This window comes from Struthio camelus, chromosome 4, assembly GCF_040807025.1.
Source record: "Struthio camelus isolate bStrCam1 chromosome 4, bStrCam1.hap1, whole genome shotgun sequence".
NCBI classification, from domain to species: Eukaryota; Metazoa; Chordata; class Aves; order Struthioniformes; family Struthionidae; genus Struthio; species Struthio camelus.
This window is the reverse complement of record NC_090945.1, coordinates 85976266-86000456: the sequence shown is the minus strand read 5'-3', so window position 1 is coordinate 86000456 and position 24191 is coordinate 85976266. Positions and strand designations below refer to the sequence as shown.

The 24191-nt window shown below is 44.9% G+C and overlaps 1 protein-coding gene across 17 annotated transcripts in view; it reads right to left on the bottom strand.

Annotated features, from left to right (window-relative positions):
• Nucleotides 1-24191, bottom strand: part of EXOC6B (exocyst complex component 6B) — a 313137-nt gene that overhangs the window by 53599 nt on the left and 235347 nt on the right. Inside the window, exon 21 of one of the 17 annotated variants that reach the window (XM_068943866.1) lies at nt 2490-3948. The exons of 15 other annotated variants lie outside the window; for them this stretch is intronic. In XM_068943866.1, coding sequence (XP_068799967.1) covers nt 3934-3948 — 15 coding nt within the window. In that variant the 3' untranslated portion in view covers nt 2490-3933. Of the gene's footprint in view, nt 1-2489; nt 3949-24191 lie in introns of those variants that run through there. One more of the 17 variants, XM_068943864.1, reaches the window with a different exon arrangement.

Sequence of the window (24191 nt, the reverse complement as noted above, 5' to 3'; positions counted from 1 at the left end):
TGAGAAAGCAGACCAGATGTCTGGGCTGACGCGGTCGCCCTTCCAAGGGAGGATCTGCCGAGCGGGGTGGAAGGCAGCCAGGTGAAGGAACAAAGGATGCCTGCTTGTTTTTTCTCTTGTTATTCAATACATGGGCTTAGCAGTCACACCACATTTGCCTTCTTTTTCTTCGCTGATAGATATATGGTGCCCTTCCTATCTCCCTGTGAAGAGGGTGCACGCGGTCTGCGGTCCAACATCCACAACAGGGCTAGGGTCTGAAGTTCCCCAGGCAGCAACGCAGCATGCTATCGCTGCTCCAAACCGATGCTGAATTCCTGCAAGATGTCCCAGGCCAAAATACAGCGTTCCTTAAATTTGCCGGATGAGAGCACGTTAATAGGCCGATCTTTCGAAACTCTCCCATTCTTCTCATAATTTATTGATGAAAGGATTCCTCGCTGGTTAGGCAATATCCCTCCGGATGAAAGCCTGGCTACGTTTCTCTTCTTTCTACCATCTTCAGTAACATACACCTCCTCTCTGATGGCCCCCTGATGAAAAATTCACTACTCGACAGGCTGCACTGCCAGTTGTGCTGCTGATGGATTGTGTTACTTTTTACCTGTTCAGATTAATCAGGTTACAGCTCAAGCCTGCCAACAATGCATGGCCTCACACCTAAACTCCAGGACCTAAATCCATGTCAAACATCCAAGTCGGACAAACATTGCATGCATATGCAGATGGTTCCAACAAACCTCGTAACGCAGCCCTGCAGAAGGGGTTTAGCCATTGTTTCAGGTTAAGAAAAACCTTTCTTACATTCACACATTAACATCTAGCACGCAAAGGCCACTTATACTTACAACTAGAGCTGTTTTTGCCAATAGCAGCATGCTAGCTCACATCGGCAGCTGGGCAGCGAGAATTAACGTTGAGGAGCTCTCTTGCTTGCTCTGCCCTGACCTGCTCTGGACAAATCATAGTGTCTCCACATGAGTTTCTAGACTGTAAAACTGGTGTAATACCGCCCCTCCCTCCTAAGGCTGTCTGGAAGTTTAATTTGTGCTTTTAATGGTCTGAGACACTTTTGAATGAAAGCTGGAATAGAAATAATTCTAATTACTTAGCAAATTCAGTACCTGATCAGACAAAGTTTATTACTGTGAGCAATTCTCATCTCTACAGCGGACAAGGCTCATTTATCTGTTGAATGCTGCAACCCAGCTCCTCAGTGGTCCATGGGCTTTTACTGCACAGGAGTAAATTCTGACTCTTGGAACCTGCTGAGTTCAGTGGAGCACTTCCACCAAAAATTCAGCCTACAACCAAGCAAGTAGCTTCAGCTTTGACCAGCTGTAACAAACCCACTGCACTGCACGTGAAATACGTCTTAAAACATTGAAAATACATTCATTTTACGTTCACAAATGTATTTTGGCAATCTTAAAAGAAGGAAGTGAGGTAACTTTTTCACCATCAGCACGCATAACACAGGTTTTGGTTAAAGATCACGGGACTGACATTGTAGGGTGCTGGTGATTCTGAAAAACTAATTAAAAACTGGGCTGTCCGAGTATTCCCCTGGATTGCATGGAGGACATGACTGACCTGCCTCCAGTTCCAAGTTTGATTTCACTCCTGTTTTGCTTCATTAACCTGCTAAAACTAGAATTGTTGCACAACATTACTACTCTATTTTTGGCTTACTCTTAACCAGGCAACTAAATGCTAGTTAAATGAGGTAAGGTTTCATCTGTGGGAAACGCAGATTAACTTTTGCAGCCAAATTCCTTATAGGTGCAGTTCCACCGACTTAATTGTATTGTCACTCATCATAATGTCATGGAGATCATTAAGCAACTGAAAGGAACTTTCGGGAACTGCAACGCTAAGACAAACTGAAGGCACATGAAAACCCAGCAATTTTTAACTCGTTATGTTTCTAACAAGATTCAAGGGCCAAGATGGCAGCATCTCAGGCAACAAATTTTATCTTCAGAGATGGTCCAAACTGCAACGTAACCTAAAAAAAGGAGTGGTGAAAACTGATGAACACAGTTCACACTTTGGATTTTCAGGGTCAAGCTTAGTTCCTACAAAATAAAATGATGAGATTCTTTATTCAATTTCAAATTTTCAAATAAAAAATTCACATGAGATTCTCTGTTCAATTATTGCAGGTTTGAAGGAACGCCGAAGCTAGCAGTTCTTTGCACACAACAGAAAACAAAAAAATGTCTGAACCCTTTTACGTTCACCATAAAATTAAAATCTGCTGGTTGGCAAAGACTGCCTTCCTTATTGTATTCTGTTATCACTGTACGTAGCTGAGGAGTTCTCCGCTGCCTTTTCCCTAAGAACCAAAAACCAGCTTATGAACTTGAATAAAGCCTCAAGTCCTTCATTAGTTAGAATACACTCATTAGACAGCTGTGGAGAAATCAAGGACATGAGTTGCCCAACATCATCAAGATAACCGGCAAAGCAAAATCTAGCACCTCCCAACTCCCTAAACTGTCTATGGAAATTCCCCTCCTTCCTTCTTCCAACTCGCCCTGGAACAAACTCAGTGGTGCACTTGAAAACAAGGTTGAGGAAGGCTCCTCCAAAATTTCTCATGCTATTTGGATATACTGCATGTTTTGGGGTTGTTCTGGGTCTTCTGGCTCCTTATCCACTGTGGGAATTAAGCCAGCACATTGTTTGTTTTCTGTAAATTACATCTTTACTTAATTTTTCCTGAAATGCCCAGAAGTAATTTATTAACAATGACCAGGATTCCCTGCAGAAGGCGATATTCTCAGAAAAATAAAGTGCTCCAGAAATGAAAGGAATGTACGCGGACCAACTGGTGAAGAACCAACGACTTCAAATAAAGGCCATAACATCTGGCTTAGTTTAGCCTAAAGCTATAACCAAACCACAGTCTCCTCAACTCTACTGGCATTGCTCTCATGAAAAATCACACAACTATGAGATGACAGTTCAGAGTCCTCGCGGCAGCGAGTAAATATCATTTGATTAGGTGTCAAGTAAAACCGTCTTCACCGAAACAAAATTGACAATACACAGCTCCGATCCCACGGGAACATTATCCTATCGTATAACCGCCCGGCTTAAGCAAAGGTGTAGGCGTTTAACCCTCCTAGAGAAAGAGCCAAACTAAAATGGCCTGGCAGAGCACCTCTGCAGTCAGCTTTCCTCCACGGCCAGTAACAAACGTGGCAAGGTATTCTCTGCTTTTGCTCTACTTCTTTCCCACAGAATCACTGCTAGGCTGAAAAAAGAAGTGCACAAAGCAGTGCCTGCAATTCCTGTTAGCATCCATTCCTCTGTAAACACATCAACGATCGAGGTCTCAGCTGCCCGGGCACTGAAGTCAAGGGAAAGTAAGGGCATCAAAAAGCATAAAAAAGACAAAGGCATGCTTTTATTTAATTTATTTTAAGGTAGAAACCGTAAACTTTAAGGAGCAGAATAAACGTACTGGGTTTTAACATGCTAGTAGACTTCATTAGGCCACCATAGCAGCGTGTTTTAGGCTTCAGTAGTTTCTACCAAAGGAAACTGCTCTCGGCTTTGCTGTCAAGCTGCACCTTGCAGAGACGCTGTTCACGACCTTCGCAGGCCAAAAGGCAATGGGAAAATATAACTTAATACGATCTTGACAGATTTTACTACGTTGCTAGAACAACTATAAAACTGACCAAAACACGTTGTTAAGGCCTCTAACCCAGTGAAAATGAATGTGTGCATTATATAAATTTTACCAGTGCAGTAGCACTCTTCATTACTAGAACCACAGAAGAGCAAAAACAGGAGGAAAAGCAAGAGGATGCAGGGCAGGATACTTTATCTTCAAAACAGCTACACAAATCCATCACCGTTTTTCATTCGTTTTCAACACGTCCTTTCCAAGGTTGTTCGTTTCTCTGGAACGCAGCCTGGTTATGCTGCCCTTTCCTTTTAAAAACAAAAAACACTACTGTGAGTTTGCTTATTTCATTTGAAAACCCAAGGGTGGCCAGCAACGAGTTTGGAAACGCGGTATTCTCGTTTTTGCGAGAAGCACGAAGGCAGGACGCCAGGAGCCTCGCTCTTTAGCACGGCCGCGTTCGATGAGAGCAGCCGCAGCCTGGCAGAGCCGGGATCAGGCTCCTGGCAGAGGAGCACAGCGTGGGGTGGCAAGGGCTCTTTCCATGGACTCCAGAAGCTTTTTGTAGGCTACGAAGGGATGAAGTACTAGATCAGTCCCATCTGCTGAATCCCTGCGGGACGAGTAGCAAAGCAGCAGCGGGGAACCCGCACCCACCCAGTGCCTGAGCTCGCCGCCTTCTCAGCCAGGCTGCAAGTCCCGGCCAGGCTGCCTGGAGCTGGATTTAGGCTTAGCAGTTGTGCAAGGTGACAGATTAACGGCACAGGAAACCAAAACTCTCTGTTTAGTCACAGAGAGAGGATGTCTGAAGCAGAAATAGCCGTACCTGTCCAACGCGCAAAGCCAGCCAAGAGGAACCATTTTTGCAGAGCAATGCAATTGGCCTCCCCACGACACTTCTGAAGGAGATGGCCTTTGCAAGGAGCCTGCAGCGACGGCTTTTACGGCACGGACAAACATCCTCGAGAAACTAGGCTCCAGTTACTAAGCAGGCCATTACCCAGATGGTGATTTCCAGCCTCATTGATGGAAGACAGATTTGAGCTCCTGTGCTGGAGCCAGGTTGCCGTATCCAAACCCTTCGCCCCGAAAGAGCTGATTTCATCAAAAGATCCAGTTGCAGCCCTATCATTTACAAAAAAAATTCTTCTTAACATAATCTACTTTAAAAACCAAATCGCATTTGTACGTTATTAGCTGCTACAGTTTGTAACATCTGCACATGGAGCCTTCAAGAATTTTGAGACGAGGGAGCAGGAGTCAGTTTTACTGTAGTGTTTTGACAAGTTTATGTAATGCTGGATGCAGCCGACTCATTAGTTACAGTGCTAGCCACAAACATTTTCAATAACTTGCACAAAACACTGTTCAAACAGACAGTGGAAAATATATGAGCAAAAATCCAAATAAAAGTGATGGAATTAACAAGATCTGTGCTGAATTTCAGTGCTCGATCGCTCTAGCTTATTGTTATATCCAGCCTCCAGCCATCATCTGCGTGTTTTCCATTTAGACTAAGCCGACAGGAGCAACCAGCACGTCTATTCTACTCTTTGTAAACCACCTCTCACACTTCTGGTGCAAGACTGACTGTTAGCTGTTGACCAGAAACAGCTGAGATGACCCTCTTCCATCCTTGATTTAAAAAGTACATTTTTAAAGAGTTGCTTCAGATCCTGTAAGAGTTTGTACGGAAGACAGCTTCCTCGCCAGAAAGCAGGCAAACTCATTTTTTAACGTTACCGCTTGGCCTTTTCTCAAAATCCAAATATTTCAAAGCCCCGCACAGAGGAGAGCAGGAAACCGAGGCACGGTAACGTTGGTTAAGACCACACGGCAATGACAGCAGGGTTCAGGAGAAGGCTCTAGTCCTTCTGATTCACCGCTCTCCTCAGTCCCTTTTGCTAGGCCACGTTGACTCTGCCCCAAAACCAAGAGCCGGGAAACCTGGTTCCTATTAGTGGCTTTGGCAATGCCTTTGGGCCAGTACTTTGCTCATGTGAATAATTCCAGTGACTCGAGGAGTGGGACTTTCCTGCTCCGTGATTCAGTTCCCATCTCCGCCAAACGGGAATGCCGCCATTAACCTCCACAGCGGGGCTCCCGGGAGGTCGAGCGGACGTTTGCAAAGGATTTGGAGGACCTCGGAGGAAGAGGTGCCGCAGAGCGTCAAGAGACGCGCAGCCGCCGCTTTCGAAGCGTCATTATCGTAAATGCTGGCAAGCTACGTTTTCAGGTTTTTAAACCTGCAAAACAGGACGGCGCACGGAGATTCTTCCTGAAACAGAGCAAAACTCAGCCCAAAAGATAAATGGTTGGACAGCCAGCAGTGGCTGCAACGTTTTACCCAAACCTTTTTAATTAAAGCCAAAACAAACCCTCAAATAACCTCCCACAACAAAAGACAGATGAACCCTGTTCTCCTGTGACAACTATGGGGGAGGAGGAGTCCCCAAAAAACTGATTTGCTAATCCTTTCAGTTTTCCACTAGCTTCATTTTCTTAAAAAAACGCATTATATTTTCAGAAATCAGTCTCTTCACTGTTCCCAAACTAAAAGTTACAGGTTATAAGGTTAATATTTTTGGTACCTGAAAGAAGAAAGAACCAGAGCCTTCTGCAAGGTGACCAGCAAAAGGACAAAAGGCAACGGGGCACAAATTGCAACAGCACAAATCACAATTACATATAAAGGGGGAAAAAAAAAAAAATCACAGTGGGTTTTAAAATCACAGTGGGGATTACAAAATCAAGGATTACAAACGGAGAGAGAAGATGACTGCTAAGAGAAGGACAGAGTAAGGAAAGGAGATAAAATGATAAAAAAAAAAAAAAAAAGCCAAGCAGCAAGCATGTGTACACACACAGAAAGGTATCATAGAGGCTACCAAAAATGGGGAGAACAACATACCAGTGCTCCCAAAAGGCAATATGATTTTCCCACTAAATGCAGCCAAATGCAGCTGCGAGAGGTCGCTAAGAATTTAGTTACTATATAAGGGCCAGATTCTGCTCGAGACTTCAGCAAACTTCTCGCTTGCTTTGTTTGAAAAACATCCAACTTTCTCGTCCATTCAAGCTCCCCACCTTTAAGGAAAGGCACGACTGATAGTCTACTATTAGTCTTAATCCCAATCACCACCTCCAGCTGCCCTCAGGACACTGAAAGTGAAAAAATACTCCAGTCCTACGCTTGCATTCATGTCTGGTCCACAGACCACAGCTAAAGGGGAATGTGATGCTCTCCCTGCCGTGACTGTGATGCCCCTGCTGGGGGGTTTCTAATGTATGTTCCACTGCTGGAGAAGATTTTAAATTTTGATTAAATTAGAAGAATATTGAAGTGCTTATTCAAGGGGAAAACACACCAAATTAAGGAAACTCTACAAACAGATACAATATAAAATAAAATAAAGGAACTTTCCAACCTTGGCACTGTATCTAAACATTTCTGCGTCTCCAATTTGGTTGTGCAAATACTTTGCACGCATCCTTCAAAGCGACCTTTAATGGGAAATCAGCAACCCAAACGCTTTAATTCAAAACTTGCCTCCTACGTTAACTGCAACGTACAGCTTCGTTTCAGCGCCGGAACTTGAACCCCGCCGCTGCGATGTCAACCGGGACGATCCAGCTTCGCAGCCCGCGGCCCGGCACCCCGTGCCCTGCGCTTGCAGCGTGGGCTGCGCTTCTGGCTGTACTCCCAGCACCCCCTAGGGGCAGGAAAACTCAAAGCCACCTCTGCTCTTGACCTGGCCCCAAGGTGTCAAGGAAGAAAACCCACGCGGGAATCGCCTTCCCTTTCCTCGCCCATCTCTTGCTCGGCGATTAAGCCTGCAAATCGCAGTAGCTTACGGACAAAAAACAAAACGAGGTTACTTCACAGAAAGCGAGTCACGTTGTTTTCATACGTTTTATAACAGCTGGACTTGCTTCCCAGTTTCCAAGTGTGCGCAAAGGTATTCAGTGATAACTCTCACGCTCAAAATGAAACATAGCTTGTATAGTAAATTAGCAGGTAGCGTAACTGTGTGATATGGGACCCATTTAAAAATAAAGCCAATCAGCACAATACCAGCCAATAAGCAGAGTCAAACAAGCACATCTCAGAGTTTTAAGACTGAGTCATTTCTTCATTTTACGGCGAGGGACTAAAACCCTCTGCTATGTCCACAAAGGCGCACAGTGCATAGGGGGCAAACCCTGACACCGGAAACCCCAGCGGTCTCCCTGCTCAACTTGAGGCTCCCCTCGAAACAAGGGGTTTCTTGGGAGCCTGAGTGCAGCCAAGCAGTAAGCAAAGCGTTGGAGCAGAGACACGGACCTGCGAACAGTTTACTGAGGAGCAGACATTGAGAAAATTAAAACAAACATCCATAGCTCACCTTGCTACCTCTGCAGTCACTGCAGAGACTACCCAGATACGGAAGGCGGTCCTTGAACACGTCAGAAAAGAAGTTCGTTCAGACTGTGCAAGCACCAAACACAGTAAAAAAGAAATAAAAAGTCCCCAGAGCTGGACTTGATTAAAAAGGGTTTAACACCAAGGCAAGAAGTTGGAGAAAAGCTTCAACTACCTGAAAAGCAATGTTCTGCACAGGTTGTACGTAGCTGCTGTGCCAGCTGCAACTACTACCACCAAGGCAATGACCCAGCTTCCAATATGGAACAAAGAGGCAGAAAGACACGACCTGGACACCACGCGCTAGCTGGGGCAGGATGCTGAACCCCCCCCGCCCCCCCCCCCCCAACAAAGCCCTGCTGTTCTGCAAGTGGCCATGCATGGCTAATAGCTCATGCTCGGAAACATGCTTTCTGCAAACATCTCCAGATGGTCTGCAAAGGAGGGTTAAAACTCAGAATTTCAAGGAGCACATGTGCCCCGAAGAGTTTGCACAGGTCGTAACCAGATCCTACCTCAGAAACTGCCGCGATGTGAATCTGTAACTCCCTAGAGATTGCAGAGATCAAACTGAGTGTTTATTCCTTCAAGCCATCCCACTGGTGAACAAATTCATTAGAATAAATCAATTTAAAATTCAGACTCAGCTCTGAAAACAGCGTTGTCTGAACTATCACTTGAACTTAATCACTTCAGAGCAGAAGGCCTCTCTATCCCGTATTTCACTGATCTTTATTCTGCAGAGCAGGTTAGATGAGGCTGGCCAAGACTTTGGGGTAGAGCGTATACTGGGGCTGCTACCAGAAATGCAGTGGCACTGCAAAGCAGCGGCAGCAAAGGTGCAGATTATAAGAGGCTCCATTAACCAAAAACTATCAACTATTAGGTCCTTAATTTCATCTATAGAAACAGATGTAATACGGGTTTGAACCATGTAGAATCTGGTGAACTTGTCTTCCACTCCTCAACTGCCACCTCAGCTTCGGGGACATCCACGACACACAGCAATGCCCGTTTGTTTGGACGGATCTGCTTTCTCCCTACTGAAAAAGTAAAGTACTAACAGGGACAGCACGTTTTGTTCCTGGCATGTAAAAAAGGTTAGTAGAAAGAGCCTGAAGGAGCTCTTGTGCCAAAGATCTCCAGAAACTCCGTGGCTGCGGGTGTCAGATGTCTCCACCAGGACGATAGCTCCGAGTTCGGTCTGAGGACACGGCTCAGGGAGGTTTCAGAGGGGAAGGATGCCACCCCTTTGCAGCACTAGTGCTACTGCCTGCTGTGCAAGCCTCCAGCTGCCACTTGCAGACCCAGTAAATGAATTGCCCTGAGACCATGACCGGGTGCGATGCCAAGTTACGCTGTATTTCACAGCATCTGTATAACGCAGCAATAAAAAGCTCACAGCATCGCACGGACTATGCTTCCTCCAGCTCTTCAGTCTCCCCCTCTCCTGCCTATAAGCTGATTTCTAGACTTTTTTTTTTTTTCTTCTTCTGGTCTTGCCTAATGAACTGCTGAATCTATTCGACACCTCCAAGCCATGACAGATGGCTCCACATGTTGCTGCTAATGTGCTGGAAACCACCAATGGATGCAGCTTTCTGCCTGAGCACAGTACGTCGCGATCGCAGAGCTTTACTAAAGTGGTTTACATTTCAATGGGTTTGTGCCTTTTTCCACTCTTTATATCATAAGTGTGATCGGATGAGAGAGCGAATAAAAAAAATATATTATTTCCACAGCCCATTACATCACCTTTTCCTCTTGGAATACTTTTAAACTTCATGTATATTTAGACATACATACACACGCCGTACTATCTCTTTACTAGAACGGAATATTTTTGTCACAAACAAAGGTTTATTAAAAAATAGTTGATAGGAAAAAAATACACTACCCTTGAGGAGCTTGTACTGAAGTGTTCCCTCGCCTTTTATTAAGAGCATCTCCCCCCAGGATATACGTGCAAAGCTGGGCTCCGATCAGACCTTGTATCTCATGAAGGCCAGGTAGGCTTGACCATCTGCCCCCTTAGCAGGCAGGTGCTGAGGCACTGGAGGTGTTTCCAAACACAGGTTGCTCTGTGACACCTGGAGAACATTCTTCCTGGAGAAGCAGGAGTTCCTCAAGGACCAGTCACTAGTGGCACATCCGTCCTGCAGCCCCGTAGGCGAAAGCTGTAAGTGGCTGGAAGGTGGAGGGATCGTTAAAAGCCCTAAATTACAGAATCTGCAAGCAAGTCTGTGAGCAGTGCGCTCTCTTTGAGGCGACGAACCACATTGGAGGTGCCAGATGCTGCTCACACAAAGCTTCCAACCATTTTAGGGAATAAGATGAAAGCAGCCTGCTCCTGCAAATTTGGAAATGACACGTACATATTTATTTTATCATCCCGATTCCACAACTGCATAGAATAAAGTGCCCGAGATGCTATACTGCAAGTTTGGACGCAAGTCATTTAAAATAATAATGCCTACCTCCATCAAGGCAGAAGAGAAAACTGTGTGAACTCAGTTTGACCTTAAAGAAATCCCTTAACCTAAAAATATAAAAGACAAACTGTTTCCACTGAGAGCTGCTATATAAAACCACCCTCAATAAAAGTGCCGGACTTCTTTCAAACTAACCTCAAACATGAAGCAAATTCCAATGTGCTATTTTCCTCTGGCATCCTGGAATGTAAATCTCAAGGACAGAACTGGCTGTTCAAATTAGCTCCTACTCCTGCAGAAGCAATTGTTTTCAAACACTTTTGAAAAGTAATTCTACATCGGGTGTACATTCCAGGAAGAATTCCCACCCCCCTCCATATTTTAAGCATTAAGAGAACCAGAACAATAACAGACTTCATACACTTCTGTTCCAAGTCGCCACCAAAAAAAAAAAAAAAAAGACGCATGTGCTGGGCTTTTTTCTTTAAGTCATAATCACAACACCTTAATACCATGATGCCTATGACCTTTTTGGACTGGAACATCCAGAGGCCAATAACAGGTTTAGATGAGAACAAGTCAATCCCTTTACAGAAAGGCTCAGCTTTCATTAGAGGGTTTGTGCTCTGAGTCAGCATTCGAGGGCTATTTCTGGTTACGGGGCACACCCGACACGACGATCTAGGCAGGTTCTCTTAATCTTTGCAACAAAGGATTCGTATCTACCATCACTGTCATTCCCGATTACCACATCATTTCCACATCAGCCGTAATGTCAGCAACCAAATTAAGGTATTACATTCTGGAACATTTAACGTGATTAGATCTGAGGAGTATTTACTCTTCCACTTGGACAGATGCAGCTGCAGCAAACAGGAGGGTGTTAAGATGCCAAGTGATTCTTGGCCTGGCACACACCTATTGCTCCTCTCTTTCTGTCTCGCAGACACCATCTAAGGCAAAAGCCAGACATGTATTCTCCCAGAAGTGCTTCTCGGCTTATCACAGTGCTTCAGTCCATGTTCTAAACACACCAGAGTTTAAACAAAATTGAAAGACACGGGCTTTCATCCACGGAAACCTATCCTGAAATTCCAGCCACAGGAACTGCCACTCCAGCTCAGATCGGGGCCCATGGAGTCTAGTGCAGGAGACAGAACTAGATATTGCATGTGAAACCACAGAAATCACAGAAATAAAACAATCTGCTGCTCCCAACAGGTCTCATCCAAAAAAGACATGAAACCTCCAACTACTTGCCAGAAAAGAAAGCTTTATAACCTCTTTGCCCAATCAAACAAAGTTACAGCCCAAACTACGACTAATCAGCAATCACAGCTGAATGATCAATCAAAAAAAACAAGAATCTAGTCACAGAGCTAAATTATCTTATTTAATGAACTTAAAATTTGCTCAAGCAGGATGAAGACTTGTGATGATACACGGAAACAACTGCAGCTATTCCAAGAGATCACCCAGTAAGCACAGGCCACATCACACACCTTTGCCACCGAACATCTACCACTGCAGAATAAAAAGCTCTGCATGTCAGATCCGGTCCGCAGCTCTTAAAACTGTGAATACACTCTTATAGCTGAATTTTCAAGCTTCCGTCAAAATAACTCAAACATCTCCCGAGGACCTTTCTTCCCCACGACAGTGCTGCTTCTCAACCAACTGGAGCAGGTATCAGGAAACAATTACCAATACTCCTCTGTTAAAAACAGATTTGGTGCTTCACTATTCTGCAGCAAGATCTGCCAGCTAGGGGAAAGATTATTTTTTCAGTGGTTTCTTTGTAACAATATGAAAGGATGATGCAGCTCCCTGAAGCTGACTTTAATGGATCCATCCAAGCTACAGCCTCGCTCTGCAATTAACATGTCTATCCGGTCCAACTAACGTGCTTGTTTACACTATCTGGCAAACTCCAGATCAAGTGTCATTTCATCACCAGGCTTCTTTCGCCTAAGCCAAGACCAACAGAGCATGGTGGTAATTTAAACACTGAAAGCATGCACAGTATCGATCCATGAGACTTGACGCCAGCTAGCTGTTACGCTAAAATACATCCCTGAGGGAGCTGCCTTCAGCAGGGACTGATAGAGAGGGTGAATTCAGATGAATGAATGAGCAGGCTGCTGGAGAGATTAATATGCATGAGCACATGACCTGAATAAATGTTGCATTTCGGGTGGTTTAAAGCATGCAGCCATATAGCTAGGTTTGTTAGAAAGAGCAGGGGATTAGCCAAGGGAAGAATGTGAAAAAACACCATAAGCTGTTGGATCTCTACGCAAATACCTGTCTGGCATATCTAACGAGCCCAACCGAGGCAGACACGGTGCCTAGGAATGCGTTAAAGCAGCTAGTAATAACAGGCACTAAATGAACAGATAAATATAATAAATACTCTCTGAAGATATACCCTTCCCTTCGACTCTCCTCCTCTGCTTGTGGGATTTATCTGCCTGCAAGCACAGAAAGGTACAGCACACGGTGGAAACCACCTCACCTCTCACCCTGCAGGAAGCAGCCAGTCCTATCTGCTTTTCAGTGCAGAAGAGACAAGAGGCTCAAAAACACTGTAAAGAAACACTTTTCTGACTGTTTCCAAGTCAGAAATAAGACGGGCATCGGCCACCCTGTCCCTCTCTGTATGCGTTGCAAGCGCCTCCTGCAGATCTGTGAGGCCGGGCTGGCAGGACGTGAGCCCTCTCTGCACCAGGAGTGCAGGAAGCCCACCGGTGCGGCACCATGCCGAAACCAACACACCTGCTCAGCGCCCGGACTCCTTCACGCGGGTCCAGCGCTGAGCAAACACATCCTCGTGGCTCCGGCGTCGGAGCTGGCTCACGCCTCTTCAGCTTGGAGCACAGGCACAGTGAGGGCAGGCCGGGCTGCAGAAGGGTTAGAGATACGTCCTCTGAAAGGCGTTAGCATCTTGCCATTAGCAATTCGAAGAGGAGGGGAGAGGACTTCACGATTCCGCCATTGTTTGACCTCGACTCAAGCCAAGTTCACATTTTCTCTGTGAACCCATAAGAAGCAACAGTGAATGCTACAGCCCTTTCCAGAGGAAAGCTCATCTCAGCTGGAACCTGAAGGGCCCCTGGAGGTACCTCTCCCCCTTTCACTGAGGGAAGAACAAGCCTTGAGTGGCTGATCCTAACGTAGAGGGCCTTTTTAGGGGGTTGATCTGCAAAGCGGTGTTCACCTGTTCAGCTTCACCTCTTCTCTCGAATTACTGCAAGTTTAGTGGGATGTACTATGAACTGCGGCACCGACCCATGCTCCCCTGGAAACCACCCACTCCTCTGTGAGCCGCTTTCATTTTAGCAAAAACCCAGGTTTACTGTTCCTCTCACCCATCTGCATTGCCTCGGTAGTCTTGAAAATTCAAGAGGCCCTCTTGTTCCACAAGGAACCTGTTCCCACTTCATTCAGTCTTCATACCTGCCCTTTAAAGGTTCAGGAGCAAAATCTCTCATGCCTTAGGCTGGCTTCACCTTCAGCCAGATCCTCCAATAAGACCCACAGCAGAGAACTGCCACTCCTCTGCTCTGGTGGTTAGACCAACTCAACCTTTATCAATTGAAGACCATTAGCCTAATGGCTCTCTCCCCCCCTGTACATATCCTAGCACACAGAGCTCTCTTAGCACCCGGTTAGTCTAACATAAAAACTTAGAAGTCGCACATTGTATTTGGGATACATATTAAAAATAGGCAACAATAAGGAAACTTACTGTGATACTTGGCCAAAACGTTCAGATCAGGTTTCTAATGCTTGTTGAATCTCTGATGCTTTGGTGAAGCTTGTTATGTTTCTAGGATTAAGTGTTCGTTTTGCTAATGGCCAGGAATGCAAAGTCAACCTGAAAGCTAGGAAGTCAAGCTAGGATATTTCTGGTTTGTTCACTTTCATGCTGGCTGTGAAGAACCGCCTCTGGAGACCATGTCCTCTATTCCCGGCTCCATCAGTTTGCATAGGTACATTTAAGGACAAAACCTGAAACTGCATTAGCACGCTCACAGAGAACAGGACGGGCCATGAGCTAGAACAAAACCTGCTTCATCCTCCATTATTTTCATTAGTATCACAATCAGAGAGCCATAAACTCAAAGATCGATTTTGTCACTACAACGGATTTTGACGTATATCAAATAAACCAACTGTCAGTCACGCAACAGAGCAATTCAGGTCCTAAACAGAGGTGTCCAGCGCTGTTTAAGGCACCAACGTGTATCCAGCAGCTGCTACTCCAGCAAGGCACAGGTCTCTTGTTTGCCTCTACCCTATCTTCCAGTCTCTTGTGGATGTCTAGGATACCTTTGGGCTTCTAAGGCTGCAGTAGGTACCTATGTGTAGACACCTCAGTCACTCCCCTCCTATTCTAGGATAGGACTGCACTTAACCACTAAGCTACTGATTTAGAGCAGCAGCACAAAACTTCCCACTGTCATCAAATCAATCTGCAAACTCCTGCTTTTAACAGGACTAACCTATTAAATAACTCATTTATGCATCTAACAGCAACATCTCTTGCTTTATGTTTAAAAACAAACACACATGCCCTGGAATTAACAGGACTGATAGGAACACATGTTATTTTCATCATGGTGGAGGGGAAACTAATAGAAAAGTTGAAATAAATCATACTGTAATGTTTCTTGCTGTATAGTGCCACCTTGCTGTCAATTCATCAATAAAAATGACAACCCTGAAGGACTGATGCTTTTGTAAAAGACGTGCAGTACCTTTAGTCTCAAGTAACTGAGGATTCATGAAGGAATCGTTGGCTGAAATATAGCATTAAACTCAGCTTAAAACACAACCGTGAGATGCTAATGCTGGCTTTATCTGGAGTACAGCTTCTCCTCTTTGCTCTCTTCTTCCAAAGCTCCAATACAGTTCTCGCTCCTGCGCCTTCCCGCCACTGCGCTGTCTTAAGGATGCAGAGGCCAAGTTCCCTCTCCGCTGTTTTATCTTTCATAGGGCCCTTACGCTTCAGAATTACCTGCCTTTCCCCACAAACCTTATCTCATTCATTAACCTCTTAATCCATGGGTACAGCACTACATAAATGCTAGTCAATATGTGCACTCTTTAAATCAAATGAAAAAAAAATCAATCGGAGAGTCTGACGGCAGACTGCTCTGGGACCAGTCGTCTAAGAGGCAATTAATACCTCATTCCTGAAGGATACGGAGTACCCAAGGCTTCTCAAACAACCGCCCTGCAATTAAAGTCACCTTGATGGATAAAAGCAGCGGCGGTCTTGTCTGGCGTACTTTTCACACGTTCATCATGCCACTCGTGTTTTTTGAGTTTGTGCGTGCTATTTCAGAGAGCTCTTTGGCTGGCAAAGTACCCCAATAGGCTTTCCAAGGGCTACCGCCTCCCTGCTCGAGAATGACAACTGAGCAATCCAGCTGACTTAAGAGAACCCGAGGAAAGGAGCTGCACGTTCGCATACGGATACTGTTCCCCTATGGCTTCAAAGACAAAACTGCTCTGCAAAACTGGCTTTGCCACCCACCGAGGCCCAGCTGATCCGTTCCAGGGAGGCAGAGCAGCTGAGTCGAGCTACACGTTCTTCGCTTTCACAGCGGCAAAAGGAGCACTCTTAAAAAAATAAAATAAAATAAAAAAAAAGCACTCCACAAGGTGAAGCTAGGATGTCATGAAAGGCAGCTCAATAAAGGTTTCTTTATAGATGGCATTTCCATTCAAGCAGCGGAGCTTTTCCTCGCCAGCTCAAGAGTGACAGCTTCTGAGCATGCACAGCTCGCTGCAGCGTATTGGGTTTCACAGGCGGGGAGCTGGAGGTTAAGGGCAAGCACCTCTGGCCCTCTCCGTTCCCCATCAATCCTGCCTCAATCAGCGGGTTAAAGGTGAAAGTGGGCCTTATAACTCAAACGGTGTCCGTTTCCCTGGTCAGATGACGGTCTCACAATCTCCTGCAATTAGAGGGTACGGTGCGGAGGAGATCTTTGTTACTACCAACAGGCTTGCTAAGAGCATCCAGCTCCCGCTGTGTTTGCCCCAGGGTAGACGCTTAAAGTAACGGCAACCTGCTCTAGGGTGGAAGAACCCAGAGCGCCTCCAAACACAAGGAAGCGAGAGTTGACGGTGCCCAGGATCTACAACAGAAGAACGCAAACTAAAACGTATTGCCAGTTTAGATGCACTGCCCCCTTTTGCTGAGATTCCTCATGGAAGTAGAGTCCCATCTGGCTGCGCTGCTTGTTCTAGCGTAAAACATACATGACGACAAGATAAAGGAATAACAAGCAATCACATCATGTTTTACTGAACTGTTTTCAGCTCAGTATCCAGCCTTGGAAAGAACGTACAAGTACACTATTAACTTCAAGCCTGCTCAGCAGATCTATGCAGCAACATGGGATGTGTGTGGACAAAATCCAGCCCCCCGGACCCGGGGTTGACTATAGCATGGAAAGCTCAGTCATTCCCAAGGAAACCACAAGAGTCAGCTTACAGCACCGATTAAGCTGAGAACAGGTATATCCTACCCCATCATTTACTGATTTCAATAGGAGTTGGACAGCTAAGCAAGCAAAGTCTAGTTTTCTTTATCAAATTCCTCAATAGCTCCTTTGATTTCTTTTGTCTAGAGAATAAATTTCTGAATGAGAAAGGATTTGACTGTTTTTTTACAGACTGCAAAAATAAAAACATACAAGTGTCGACAGACTCTACAATTTCCATTGCTATGCCCTAACGAAAGAAATCCAGGCAGAGCTTTCTGCCTAAGAGAAGTGCTAACAGAGTATGTTTGCACTCTTGGTTTTTTTTTTTTTTTTTTGTTTGAAGGCTCTAGGGAGCATCTAGGCTCTGTAATTCCTCAGCATGCCAATACATCCTTCCTGGATAAAGAGCGATGGATCCTGACCGAGTTTGAGCAGCCGACTGGACTAGGGATCTGTGTGATTTTAATATAATTGAACTACAAAGTGCTATGTTTAAAGTAACACTAAGACTAGCTTAAACCCACCAGAGCAAGAAAATTCAAAGTTAAGGCTCTAAATCCGCTCTGAACTTATGCCTTTGTGTATCTTTCTCTCTTCCCATTCTCTTTTTGCAGAGCACAGCGAGCAGCAGCCAGGATTTTCAGCACAAACTTTGAACCATCCTTCCTTTGTGAGTCAGACATTTAACACTGATTTAAAAATAAATTACTTAATGTGTCCTTTTCAAATACTGTTGTTTTTTACACTTAAAAAAACCCCATACCCCGAGCCTAACAAGCAAGGAAAACATTGGTTTGGCCAAGATGCTGGAATGTCCTTCCTGGTGCTCTTACATTGGCTTAGCCATGCCCAGGGGACTCCCGCACGGCTCCCTGGGCAATGCCTGCCTGATAACGCCTGTCTGAGCATATCTCCACAGGCCTCCGCATAAAGATGTGCCAGATGATTGGCGAAAAGGTGGCAGTATCTGCTGTCTGTGAGGGGTCTCCAGCATGGAGCACCTTTCCCTACGACTCCCCTGGGCAGGTTGAGCACCACCAGAACTGCACACACTCCTCGAGAGCGCTCTCGCACACTGGAGTCCAGATGGAGGTTTAGGAGGTACCAACACAGCTTATAAACTATCTGTCTCACTTCTTTTCAGATGCCTCACAATTGCTCAGAGAAGTAGAGCTTTTAATCAAGGTCCAAAAGAAACAGGACCTTGTTTTCCTATGACAAGATCAACAGGGATTAAAACAGATGGTGCTAACAGTGAGGCAGCAGGAGCAGATGGTATGAAGACCATGAATCAGGTAAAAAAAGGGCCCACCACTAAGCATTTTTGTTTAAACATCCCCTCCATCCTATTTTGTACTTCTTCACCTCTTCCAAGTTGCCTAGGACAAGGGAGAGTTGGGGTGGGGAACAGACAGAAGGAGACACCTGATCCCTTGACTAACAGAAATGAAAAGGGCCTTCGGAGTACACAGGTGACACAGAAGTAGGCCCCACGTGCTCAAGCGAATATAGCGGGAGGAGTTCCAGCAGTTCAGGCACTGCAGCTAAGGGTCAGGGCTACTGGGCACCACAGGACCTGGTGATTCAGTTTGCTCACAGGTGAAACACGTACTATGCTCTCTACTGTAGCAGGTTTCTTTCATCTCCACAGCTTCCAGAGAAGCTGAATGGAAGGGTATGGCCAGCTCCACCTTCCAAAGACAAAGGGGATTCGTACAGTAGGAATACATGAAATCCATAAAGTTTTCCACAGGCCTCAAGAACTCTCTGACTTTACATTAACTATTACTTTCCACGAAGTGATTACAGGAAATATTTTCAAGGATAAACAGTTAGTTTTAAAATACAGGTTTGGAAAACTCATCCAGACATTTCTTGGGTGAGAAGGTTAACGGACTAGTATTTTTTTGGTGATGAAATTATTGTATTACCCCATGCAGATAACTTTCAAGAGGAAACTCAGCATGATGCTGGAGAGGCCCAGAGAGCACTGAGGTCCAACATAAATTAATAGCAGACTACAGCTTTTAAATCACTTTCCCAAGGCTATTTGGTATTTAGAGAAACTAGCGTAATTTGGGCCTATACAGGTAGAGCGGTGTGACAGGGGATGAAGGCAATAACATCTCCACTTCTGAAAAGCTGATGTGTCTGTGGCTTCTAGATGCCTAGAAAAGCATCTGTCACATTCAAGAGTGCTGAGAAAAGAAAAGAAAACATTTAATCGGCAATAACGCGTTCTGCTGTAAGTCAGACTCATTTGGCCTACTTTCTCTGGTCTCCATCATCTGTTTAGGCTTTAAGTTCTTCATGTTTCCACAAGACCCAGCAAAATGGGCAGTTATTAGTTGGCCTGTAGGCACCACCATAATGAACACGATTAATAATGGTTGATGCATTATCCAAAAGATACCAATCGGTGGAGGGAACTCGGAGAGGAGCAGCAAAAGTAATTAACAGCCTGGAGATACAATCTTAACAGCAAATACCTACATTTAAGGTAATGATAAAACTAGTTCAAACCCATCATTGCAGGGTAATTAAGAATTAAGGTTGCAACTGGAACATATGTCTCCACATCTCCTACTTCCTTACTGCACAAGAACAAGATGACATTTACAATGAAAGATTAATAGAATTCAACATTTCGCTTGGCACCATGTGGGATACACTGCCAGGCAGGTCACATGTAGGACGGCTCTTGAGAGCTACCCCCAAGGGTTTCTGATAGCTAAGGTAAAGATGAGAAGAGGCTGCTTGAGTCCACACAAGTAATGATTAACTAATTAAAAGCAAGCACTAATAAACAAGGAGAGAACACACGTTAAAAACAGGAGTAGAAAGATGCAGTTAAGAAGAAAGAAGAGAATATAAGTTAAGTGAGATGTAAAAGGTAAATATTTTCTTCCTCCCTGAAGGATGGTAAAAGTCTCCTCGCAAAGGGCTTTGACAGTTAAAGAGGACTAGAAACTCAACAGTACAAGAGCGTTTCTCAAGAAAACTAGTGCACGGATCCCCCAAGAGGCAGCCTTTGGCCAGACCAGCGCAATGGACGTTTCTGAGACTCAGTCAGGCTGCTACGATCAACACGTGTGAGGTAGTGGGCTAGGCAGACAGCAGTCTACAGAGCAATTTGGAGATGGAAAAAAAACAACTGGCAAGGAAGTAGATTAGATGAAACCAGTGAGTCAACTTTTCATCTTTGCCTTACTGCATTCAGTGATTAAAGCCTCCTCTGTCTGCAGCTCGCTCCTCTTACGACAGCAACCTGTGCTTCAAAGACACAAGCAAGTACATGTGAAGTGAAGATGTCTTGCAGGGATGTTTAGCTTAATTGACCCTCCCTCTAATATGATTTTCAACTTCTATTGCATATACCAGCAAAACAATTGGAAAAAAAACCCAAATTTCACATCTAATAAGCCTCTCTTCACACCACTGCACACTCGTGGGACTGGCAGTCCCTCTTGTAGCAGGCCCAAGACTAAATCCACATACGGACTGGGTCTAAGGCTCATCCAGTGTCTTTTTTTCACACTGCTCCTCAGATATCTCACTAGGCTTTACAAGGGGGGGAAACTACTTTTAACTGAAAATATAAAAACAAGTCAAGGAAGCAGGGCTCCCTGCCTGGCGGCAATGAACCTGCATGCTGCCCCAGATGCTGTCCCCAAGCTCTTCAAGGGACTTTCTCCCTACCATTAAAATGTCTCAAGTAAGGGAGTAGTGAGGTGGGCACAGCTCTGCAGTGCCATCTCAAGGCACAGACCTACGGGACCGTGGCCGCTAAGCCCTGGTTTCCAAAGGCTTCGCTTCAGCCAGCATGCCCAGCTTGGTATTGAAGCAATGGACTGTTCCCGCAGGAGAGAGGTCAACACCTCGCATGGCGCAGGCTTGTCTTGCGCAAATCAAAGCCTCCAGTGCTTTAAGGCAGCCAACAACCAAGAAAAACATCAGCTATACGCAGAGTTTTCAAAACAACAGATTTCACTGCTGATCATCTTGTATTTTGACTAAAGCTGAGCTGGATCTCTACAAAAAACAGCACTACTGTGTCTTTCAGCGTAACCTTACAGTTCCCCAACGCTGTATCCTTCGACTGACCAGACATTTCTAAAAAAAAACAAGTGTGGAACCGTGAAAGGCAGATTCCCCATGGACCTCTCGCAAGGCTGAGATACCCGGTGGGTTCTCTGACATCTGAGCGACGAGTTCACACCACAGCTTTTCTCCGCTACCTTGGCCAAAAAGTCACAGGACTGTCATACCTTTGCAGCCCGCTAACGCTCAGTCAAATATGGCTGAAACCGGCTAGAGGATTCAGAAGTTACTGGAGGAAATCAAAGGATGGACATAAAGACAGAAGGACTGAACATTTCATAAGGCTAAAAGTTCCTGCCTAACTTCTTATTTCGTGCCTTCTAAACGAAAACAAAACCTCCAGTGACTGCACAAACAATGCAGAGAAGACAGCAAATTTGTTTGAGGGGCACAGAACGGGAGCGGAAGGGAACGGCGTTCCTGAGGGGAACACTCCTTTATTAAGCATCTCTATCACAGGTAACAGGGAAAAATTAATGCATCAGAGGGAGACCTCTCATTACCCAACTGGCTGGCATCCAATGCAAACCCATAATAACCACATCTGGCTTTTGAACACAGTAAAAAGAACACATAAAATGTTTACTATTTGACAAGTGGAAAGCAGAGCAGCTGCTACACACCCAAAGGTAGTGTTTGCCTCTCTTGCCTCACTGACGGGCTCTGAAGAGCTGGCATTCAAATTCAGAAGCACCATCAAGTTGCTGCCATTTATTACGTAAAAGGATGGAGTTGGAGCAGTGGAGCCTTGCGGCCCTCACCCCTTGCACATCTGCATGCCTGCAGCAAGATGGGCTCCAGGTCAAGTTTCTCTAAATCCAGCCTGATGCTGAAGTTTGCATTTCCAGTGGAAATTCGACCCACAGGATTTACAATCCGCTGGACAGACGCAGAGGCTTGCAGTAAGGAACGCTCTCAAAGCCAGATAAGACTTTCACTCGCTAGAGCCCAGAGTGAAATTCTTAAGAGTGCTGGAGGCAGATTTTCCTTGGCGACCGGCCACAGTTGTCGATCTGGCTTCTAGGAGAGATCAGAATGGCTGCGGATTGCAGCGACTTCAGAGACAAATATAAAACTTTCTTCTACAACCAACTTTCTTACAATAAACCCAGGAAAATGAAAAGCTAAAACATTTCCAGCTGGCTGGAAGCTACGGAGAGCACAGTGAACTTATTGCATATGCTGACTCGGGGCTGATTTGAAATCCCCTGAAACTCTTCAGGGGTATTTGGACATCCGAGTGCCTAAGACACTTCTGAAAGTAAGGTGCGGAAGGCTAAATTATTTAGGCACCTTTCATATTTTAGCAATGTTACTTACGGAACCGAATTTATATCAGATTTCTAACATACAGCAAAGAGTGAATAAGCACAAAGTTTAAGGGAAAAAGTAACTGCTGCTTCCTTGTAAAGCCTTAAATATTTGAGTATCACTGTTAGATCGTTCTTATAAAAAGACTTTCACAAAAGGATTTGAGATGTGACTTGGTTCACTTTATCACTTCATTAAAGGCATTTATGGATTTAGAATTGTCCCAGGATGCAAAGGGAAGTCACTTTTGAAATTACTGTCTGCTCTAGAGTAGCGGCTAGTGGCTAGTACGGATTTTCCTTGTAAATCTGAAGCTCTGAAATCAGTCTACAAAACAACAGAATAGCAATTTGGATTCTCTGGGCTTGACTCTTTTCCTCTTTACCATACAGCAATGAATTTGCTCCCGGTTTTGCTGAGCACAAGGGGAAAATCATGCTCTCTTTGTACAGAAGGATCTTACATTTGAGTCTAGCGTATTGAACGAGGAGAAATTCTGATGCACCTAGACAACAGCATTTTAACAGGTTTTATTTTTCACTACAGGGATCTGTATTTGAGACAGAAACCGATTAACCAGTCACTATATTCCTCTACCATTTTACATTTTATTGTCCTAGAAATAATTTCAGTCATTCCCTTAAAGCAACTTAATCCTGCCTTAGTTTGACAATTTTATCTACAGTTGCTTTGTAAGAGCTCAAAGTTACTATTACTGCAATATATTGGGGGAAGAGGGAATCGCTTTAATCTACCAATTTACTCTGTGCTTTGGGCAGCATTTTGTGCCCAGTCATTTTTCCACCCTGCACAGCCAATTTAGACTGCTTCTGCTTGCTTGTGTCAAACCACGCTAATTGATAGGGTAGCTCCAAGGTAGGTATAAACCCATCCAAGGATAAACCTGAAATTACTTTTAACTCTATCTGTCCAGAGTTCAGGTTGGAAACACCATCTACACGCTTGTTCCTTCCCAGGTAAAGGAAAACAGCCAGAAGAATCACAAACCCTTTCAGCTGGTATCCTTCTCCCTGTCACAGCTTTGAGTCAATATTGTGTCTACATCCAGTGATTAAGAGAGTCAGGGAAGAGAAAGAATGCAACTTCCAAGAAGAAGAAACTAAAAACAAAACAAGGGGTGACTTCTCCATGCTGTACCTTCATCCATGCTGTACCTTCATCCATCCACCCAACTTTGAGCTACCCACTGCTGCCAGGTCTGACAACTGTAGGCACAGCCCTGTAAGAAACGCTGTGCTGGTTGAAGGGTCCTGCGACACGGAGTTTGGCTACACATGACACGTCCCAGGATTAACGAATCAACAACATCAAAGGAGACTGGGAACTGCCTCTTCTTTACATGTTGTTGCTAATCCCAATAAACCGGTGATAGACGGCCTCTGATCTACTTGGGACAACCAGATGTTGTCCACTATCTGCATGATACTCCATCTGCGTCCACACAGCATCACTACTACCCAGAAGAAGTGCCTGTTTTCAACCGAAACTCAACTGGATCAAGCTTCGCTTCTTTCTCTTTGCGCCATTCAGAAAAGTTGTCCATCTTTAAATGCCATAAAAAGTTGGGACTACCTTCAAAAACAAAGAAGAAAACGCTCTGTACGAAGAAGAGTATTTGACAGAGGAGGAAGAATTGCAGAGGGCTACTGTTTAGCTTTCTCCTCACCCAAGCTGAATTCATTTGGCTGCGTTTTGCACTTATGAACTGTACAAACATTTCACATATCCCAGCCTGCTGCTAATGCACTGGCTTAGAGCAGCTCAACCTCACAGAACATTTTTAAGGC